Source organism: Cynoglossus semilaevis, chromosome 2 (assembly GCF_000523025.1).
Source record: "Cynoglossus semilaevis isolate Cse_v1.0 chromosome 2, Cse_v1.0, whole genome shotgun sequence".
In the NCBI taxonomy this organism is placed as follows: Eukaryota; Metazoa; Chordata; class Actinopteri; order Pleuronectiformes; family Cynoglossidae; genus Cynoglossus; species Cynoglossus semilaevis.
In genome coordinates, this window is record NC_024308.1 from 51962 (window position 1) to 59587 (window position 7626).

Here is a 7626-nt window from a genome sequence, read left to right on the forward strand (position 1 = left end):
TTCAGTAGATTTTCTTTTCTCCATTCCGTCTCATCTCTCCAGGAAAACAGAGATGTCGTCTGGATGAAGAGTGCGAGAAGACAGAAATGAAACCAGAGCCCGACGAGACCAACCTTTGATGTTGGCTAGGAGGGTCACAGGGTCACAGGCTCTGTGAGAAGGAAAATCTGAGGTCCGGAGGAACCAAAGGGCAAGGAAGGTTCTTCAGAACCACAAGTCAGAAACACACAAACATTGTTCTTCATAAAAACCTTGATCTTCAACAGACTGATCTAAAACCCTGGTCTCCTCCAGACTCCGTCCTTGGTTGTTCATAGGACGGTGGTCTCTCCTTATGTTCAATGATGTCATCACACCTGAACCCAGTCTGTTTTCATGTTTCTAATTTGAGACAAAGAAGATCCAAGAGGGCGCTGTTTGCACTTCCAGAAAGTGGCTGTGGAAAACCAATCAGAAAAGTGGAAGGACATTTTTACTGGACAAACACTAGGGGCACTGTGCCCCCCACAAAGAGGCGTTTTGTCTTTGTTCATATATTTGTTTTTCTTTTAATATTCAAACAAAATAATAGATTAAAACACTTTTACATTTTAATCTGAGCAGCAAACATCTGTGTTTTATTAAAAGGCTTCAGCAACAGGATTGGTTTTCCACGAAACAATCACTTTGTAGCTCCTCCTACTGGGGGTTAGAGGGAGATACATGCCATGTGTTTAAAAAACACAGAATCTACCTTTAACTGGAAACGAAATGATGTCCTCAGTCATTCAGTCAGATGTTGTTATTCGTTAATATGATCAGAGGTTATGAAACAGTGACTTCTTGACCAGAGGATACGGAGTAAAGGTCACGTCGCCTCTGGCTGTTGATTGGAATCTGCTGACGGACGTCATTTAAAAACTTTAGATCTGAAAAATAAAAACAGAATCAAATCTTGTGACTATTCATTTTACTACATTGACAAAAAAAACTGTGATTAAAATGTTTTCTTCTGTTTGAAGGAAGGAGAATTTGGCAGAAAGAAAAACCCTCTAGGGTTCACAACAGGGATAGCAGGATATAAATCAAAAGAGTAACAACAGTTAGCTAATGAGCACTAATGTTAACACCCTATAGTTTACAAAATAAATGAAGGTTGTCACTTCCTGTATGTAAAGTCACTTCCTGTGTCAGTACCTGGACTTGTGTCACACTCACCGATGTCAGCGTAAATCACCATTTCTTCTGCTTCGGCCTTTGACATCACCGAGCCCCTGAAACACCAGCCCACGAGTCAGCAAAAAACATCAAACAAAATGGTGAGTCAGCATTTTATGAAAGAACACAGGTGTCGAGTCAAGGATTTATCACAGAATTTGTCTCACCAGGGGTCGACCACGGTGCTGTGACCCCACGCCACATATGACGCCGACTCATCTCTAGCAGGAGACGCCGTGGCCACGAAGACCTGATTGTCCAGAGCTCTGTAGAAGAGAAGAAAGTGCCAGAGCGTCAGCTCGGTCAGGGTGATGAAGGAGGACAGAGGTCAGGGGTCAACTGAACCTGCTTCTCTGCAGCAGCTCCCAGTGAGCTGGACCAGTGGTCATGTTGAAGGCTCCAGGATAGACCAGCAGGTGGCAGCCTAAGGACAGACAAGGGAAAATATTTGAAAATAACAACAGCATAAAACCTTCAGTAACAGGAAGCTGGAGAATGTTCTCTCTGTCTCACCGTTCCTGCTGTAAATCTGAGCCAGTTCTGCGAATCTCATGTCATAGCAGATTCCCACACCTACTTTACAGAAGGCTGACACAGAAACGACAACAGGTGGGTCACAAAGGGCACTTCTGAAACACAGGGGGCAGCAGGGGGCGACACTCACGTGTTTCAAACATGGAAAATTTGTTTCCTGGACTCAGTGTCTCCGACTCCTGGAAGCGGATCTTTCCTGGAACATCGATGTCAAAGAGGTGGATCTAAAAACCAGGTGATCATGAAGGAGCCGTCAGTTGACTTTTCATGTTCACACTAGTTCACACTGACAAGGGAAGCAGAACCAGAACCTTTCTGTGTTTGAGGATCATCTGTCCATCAGGTCCAAACACTGGGCAGCTGTTGTACAGTTTCCCTCCATCTTCTTCAGGAATAGATCCTGGTTGATGACAGGCCACAGTCAAACACAGTTGGACAGACAGTCAAACACCTGTAGTTCCACCAACCTCCCACCAGGTACAGCTGGTTCTCCTTCGCCACTGCCGACAGCAGCTGCGTGGACTCTCCTGGAATCTTCTCAGCGTACGTTGGAAAGAAGCTGCTTCCGTACGGAGAGTTGAAACATTCCTGAAGAAACATCAAGAATGAGAACCCCAGAACCTGCTGGTCCAGTGCTGCCTCCGGTGGTTAGTTTGTGTCACTGAAGACAATCTTAACAAGAGATTTCGAACACCGTCGTCACAAATGAAGGTTGTCCTTACAATGTATTCACTGAGTACCATCGGAGTACTTCAACCACAGACACCAATAAAGAAAATACTTTTATTTTCTTCTTATTACCATTTCATACAATAAACAAATGAACATGACGTCAGTGAAATAACAGTGGACAGTGAAGTGACACAGTGAAGTGTAAACGCCTCATCTGTCCACATAACGTCGTTAGTGCTATGGGCCACCTACAGGTGCTGGATTAAACTGCATGTATGCTAACAAAAAACATACTACATCCGGGGGCTTTAATCACTTAAAACCTCTCAAATCAGTGACTTGCTCCTCCTTACCGGCAGGAGCACCATCTTGCTCCCTTGCTCCGCCGCCTCCTTCACCAGCCTCCTCACTCTACTCAGGTTTTCAGCTTTGACGCTGCTCACCTTCAGCTGAATCACAGCCAATCGGAACACTGCGGGGATAGAAACAGGACACTCCCAGAGCTGTGGCCTTTATGGCGTCATCAAGGTTCGACGGATGTTTTTAATCAGAGATTCTTAGAGATTGCTAAGAAGGCTATACAAAAAAAAAATCAAATGACTACGGTCACATAATTCAGAGAGTCGACCAAAAAGAAGAGAACTACGGACTAGTCAGTCAACAACTAGTCTGTCAACAACTAGCAAGTCCGTTTAAATCATAAAAGTAATCTGGATAAAAATGGCATCCCTGTTTAAAAACCTGACTTTTCGGTCCAAACCGGCACGTTTGTCAAATCAATCTTTTTCACTTTGCTTGTTCATAGCATGTCCTAAAGAGACGGTGTAAGATAAGATAAAACTACAAAAAGTGGTTATAGTAAAGTTTGAATTTAACCAGAATGACACAGGGCGTTTCAACAAACAACAGTTTAAAAAGCAATCAGTAAAAACCTACTTTTCGTGGCTTCAGTCAAACCGCCGTCCCACTGTTTGGGCTCTCGGTAAGAATTTCAATTACGTCACTTCCGTTCACGGCAGTCGGTTTCACAATAAGTGCACGTTAGAATTTTCGTACGACATTGAAAACACGGCGTGTACCTACGTAAAACAAATTAAATTAAATTAAATGTAATTTAATTTGAATAGTTAGTCTATAAACTAACCCTGCAGATTCAACAAAGAGCCTTTATTTCAACAAAACCCTAGCTATTATTTGAGAAGGACGTGACGTCAGAATATGGTTCTTTAGCAGCCAATCACCTGTCAGTATGAAGTGAACGTTGGACTTTATTTTCACCTTGTTCAGGGTTAAACATTAGTTGATTCTCAGTCCAGAAAAAACAGCGTAAACAATGACAATACAGTTCAAACGAACCAAACTCTGGTGAGAAGAGGAATTATGTGACAAAGGCAAATTTATAGGTTAGATGTTATTAAATCATTTGTCTGTTGCATTATCAGTGGTTCATCAGAGTGCAGTGTTGACTTGATTTTGAACGTCACGTTCATCAAGCTAACGTTAGCTTTGCATAGTCCATCAAACTGCTCCTCTTCCTCAAACTTGAGTTTGTCATGCTAAGAGAACTTTCACTGTTATGACAAAGTTTCATGTCATTTGCAGATTGTGTGGTGTACCTGTGTAGTAGTGCGTGTACTGCTGGAGTCACACACAGCTGTACTTCAGCTGGTTTTTCTTGTTTATTGTTTTACTGACATTGTGTTGATGTGAATCAGCACTGGTCCAATCAGGCTACTGTAAACACAACCATCATAGAAAATACTGCTCTTCTACCTCTAACCCTGACCATCACAGGCTACCATAGTTTGTTACTCCCAGTAACAGCCTGACTGAAGGTCAAACTGTTCTTTCTGTCACCACAGATGAGAAAAGTAAAAGAGCACATCACAGAAGGTCTTGTAACAATACTGTGGTCACTTCCTGTCACCTGACCAATCATGTCCTACGGTGGACAACCACGTGATGTCAGCCGGAAAAGATAAGATTAATAAAGAGAAGACATACAGAGAGCACCCCCTGCTGTTAGAACCAGCTCACAGATTAATTCCTGCCTCCTGTGGTCAGTCTGTCAATCCAGCAGCGAAGTCATAGAGGAACCCATTAGAACTCAGTGATGGAGCAGCAGTGGATCAACAGCTGCTGAGTCTAAACTCACTAGTTTTCTCTATGAGGTTTGGAGTGTGGGGAGATGGGAGAAAGTTGGTCCATCTGCTTTCTACGTGTTCAGCTGCAGGGGGCGCTCTCACGTTGGCGTTAATAGCTCATAAAATCAGAGTGAAAGCCATCCCTCGTCAGAGTTCAGGTGTTTGAACACTGACATCGTCAGTAAAAACTCCCATGATTCCTCCGACGTTAGAAGTTCTTTTTTAAATTAGTGTAAATAAAGTCAGTTCCTCTGAGTCTGAGGGGCGTGGCCCCAAGGCAGTCCATGCTGCAGGGGGCGGCTCCATCACACTCCCACCCAGTGGTTGTGGCTCCGCCCACACATCTCTATGAGCTCTCCAGAGCATCCAGGACCTTCATGATCTGCTGCTTGATGACTTTGGTGGCATCTCCAGCGTTTGGTATCAAATACCTGTCACAGAAGAAAACATTCAGGGTGGTGTTCCACAAACTGTTGAATCGGTTCCAGAAACATTCTCTAAAACTTGTTCTCAGTCATCCAGGTCATCTCCTCCAAAAACAGTTACTTAGAGGTCGACTGGACGGAGTAGGTTTCTTCAAAACGTTTCAACTTTGGTCCAAGATTCTTCTTCGCTTCTGAAACATCTTTAAGAAACCTTCTCTGTCCAGTCGTCCTTCAAGTTTCAGAAAATGTTTTTCTCAAACAGTTCCTCAAACTTATCACATTTTAAAACCTCTAAAGCTTGGTATAACTATGGACCAGGTCCACTCTCTGTGTGTGTGTGTGTGTGTGTGTGTGTGTGTGTGTGTGTGTGTGTGTGTGTGTGTGTTGGGAGGAGAACCTCTCCACTGCAGAGATCTCTGCTCCTGAGGAGCTGTTGGTGCCAAACTTGAAGGTGATGAGTTCTGGATGCTTCTTCTTGGACGTGATCTTCACCACTGAGTTCAGAGCCTGTCTGGACTGGATGTAGGCAAAACCTTTCCTGGAGGCCATCTCTCTCAGACAGTACATGTGAGTGGCTGTGACCAGCAGGTGGCTGTAGGGAGGACGGCCCAAGGATATGTCAGGCATGTTGAAACAGAACAACGTGTGGTCCTCTCTCTCTGTGTGTGTGTGTGTGTGTGTGTGTGTGTGTGTGTGTGTGTGTGTGTGTGTGTGTGTGTGTGTGTGTGTGTTGGGAGGAGAACCTCTCCACTGCAGAGATCTCTGCTCCTGAGGAGCTGTTGGTGCCAAACTTGAAGGTGATGAGTTCTGGATGCTTCTTCTTGGACGTGATCTTCACCACTGAGTTCAGAGCCTGTCTGGACTGGATGTAGGCAAAACCTTTCCTGGAGGCCATCTCTCTCAGACAGTACATGTGAGTGGCTGTGACCAGCAGGTGGCTGTAGGGAGGACGGCCCAAGGATATGTCAGGCATGTTGAAACAGAACAAGACAAAGTGGGCGTGGCCACGCTTCTCACCTGGGGAACATGTGACCCGTTTCCTTCACCTCGTTACAGGGGATGTGATGCTTCACGTCAGGTTTGTTGATCCAGGTCTGAATGTTGACAACTTCCTTTCTGTCGTCGTCAGACATGGACGAGCTGTCGATCTCATCTACGGAAGCCACAGAGGAAGGACACTTTAAAAAGCTCCTTCAAAATAAAAGCTCCCATATTTGTAATGCTGCTGTCAAAATTGAAAAAACAAATTTCATTAAAATAAGACAAATGTCCCAGCTGGGCTCCTGGAGCTTAGACGACTCACTGTCCTCGTCCTTGTACTACACACACACACACACACACACACACACACACACAGTTGTTACCTGTGTCGTACTCCTCTTCGTCACCGATGCTGAAAACTGGCTTCACTCCTCTATAGGGGTTCCCTACATGATTGCTGCTGCTCACATGTCTGAAGATGATGAAGAAGAAGAGACAGGAGGGAGAGTGGCGGAGAGGAGAGGGGGGGTTGAGGGGGAAGAGAAGAAGAATTGAAAAGATTTGAGTGACACATATCTGCACACTTCAAGGCTTCTACCAATGTTGTGAGTGCCCTCTGCTGCTACAGGCAACCTGAGTCAGGCTAACAGACGATGACAGCAAAGAGCACAGATCCAGAACCAAACCTCACAGAGAAAACCAGTGATTTTAGACTCAGCAGCAGTTGATCCACTACTGCTCCATCACTAAGTTCTAATGAGTTCCAGTCTGTGACTTCACTGTTTAAAATTTGGTTTAGATTGACATCAGTGACACAGACTGACCACAGGAGGCAGCAAAAATCACTGGTTTTCTCCATGGACTTTGGTGTGGAAAGATGAAGATCTCCAGGCTTGATGCTGTTGAAAACAAGGGTTGGAACGTGTGTCAGTGTCAGTGTCAGTGATACTCAGGGCTCAGTCCAGTCCATCCATAAATTCAAGATGTGACAGGAAGTAGCCCCGCCCATGATGTGATGAGGTGAAGGACAGAGAGAGAAGGAAAGCTGAGTTTCCACATCAGTTCCTGTGGCTGCAGAAAGAAGTGATGAGGGAACGTGTTAGTGAAGCGTGGTCGACATCTACAGCTCCACACGGACAACAGGGTGTTAGCGTGTAACCATGCACCACCACCAACTTCACACCTGCTGAGAACATCCAATCAGAGTGCTTCTCTCATCTGCTTCTCAGGGCAGTGAAGGCACTGATGTTCTCTGCAGGTGTGAAGTTGCTTAGTGAGTCCTACAGTCCTGCAGGGGGCAGTGTAGCTCTGCAGTACAGTTGTGGTAAGAAGCTCTTACCGATCTGGAACCACCTTCTCAGGCCACGGTAGAGGGAAGGAGAGTCTGTTGTGAAATAAGATACAAAACCTTCAGCAAATAAAAAAACATCTGGAAGGTAAGCTACAGCTGGACTTTGGATCCTGTTTGATTCCAGGTTTGTTTGGTTCCAGCCTCAAAGAACTCAGTGGAGGAGGAGGAGGAAGAGGATATAGAAAGAATATATTTTTGGCTGGCTGTGTGATGTAGCGCCCTCACCTGTCCACAGGTGTAGAAGTGTTCTCTATAAAGCTGATCATCTTCTCCTTCACATTCACTGACTTTGACTTCAGAGCAAAAGTCATTTTATTCATCA

The 7626-nt window shown here is 44.9% G+C and overlaps 3 protein-coding genes across 6 annotated transcripts in view; 1 reads left to right on the forward strand and 2 right to left on the reverse strand.

Annotated features, from left to right (window-relative positions):
* The window catches only part of LOC103392773 (ICOS ligand), a 2503-nt gene extending 2125 nt beyond the window's left edge, over positions 1–378 (forward strand). For all 4 annotated transcript variants that reach the window (XM_008329495.3, XM_017042626.2, XM_017042624.2 and 1 more), the window contains one exon: positions 43–378. In XM_008329495.3, the coding sequence (XP_008327717.1) occupies positions 43–119 (77 nt within the window). In that variant the 3' untranslated portion in view covers positions 120–378. The remainder of the gene's footprint in view (positions 1–42) is intronic.
* Positions 379–524: 146 nt separating this feature from the next.
* Positions 525–3488, reverse strand: nit2 (nitrilase family, member 2). Its single transcript, XM_008329449.3, has 10 exons — positions 3340–3488; positions 2757–2875; positions 2199–2319; positions 2043–2131; positions 1862–1955; positions 1711–1785; positions 1543–1621; positions 1365–1463; positions 1198–1253; positions 525–908 (listed from the first exon to the last, which is right to left on the reverse strand). Coding segments are annotated over exons 1-10 (837 nt in total). The 5' UTR covers positions 3341–3488; the 3' UTR covers positions 525–804.
* A 163-nt stretch (positions 3489–3651) lies between these two features.
* Positions 3652–7626, reverse strand: part of tbc1d23 (TBC1 domain family, member 23) — a 9456-nt gene continuing 5481 nt past the window's right edge. The window contains 6 exon segments of the mRNA XM_008329440.3: positions 3652–4978; positions 5716–5910; positions 5990–6125; positions 6337–6425; positions 7293–7337; positions 7530–7626. The exon segment at positions 7530–7626 is cut by the window's right edge and continues 66 nt beyond it. Coding sequence (XP_008327662.1) covers positions 4894–4978; positions 5716–5910; positions 5990–6125; positions 6337–6425; positions 7293–7337; positions 7530–7626 — 647 coding nt within the window. The 3' untranslated portion in view covers positions 3652–4893.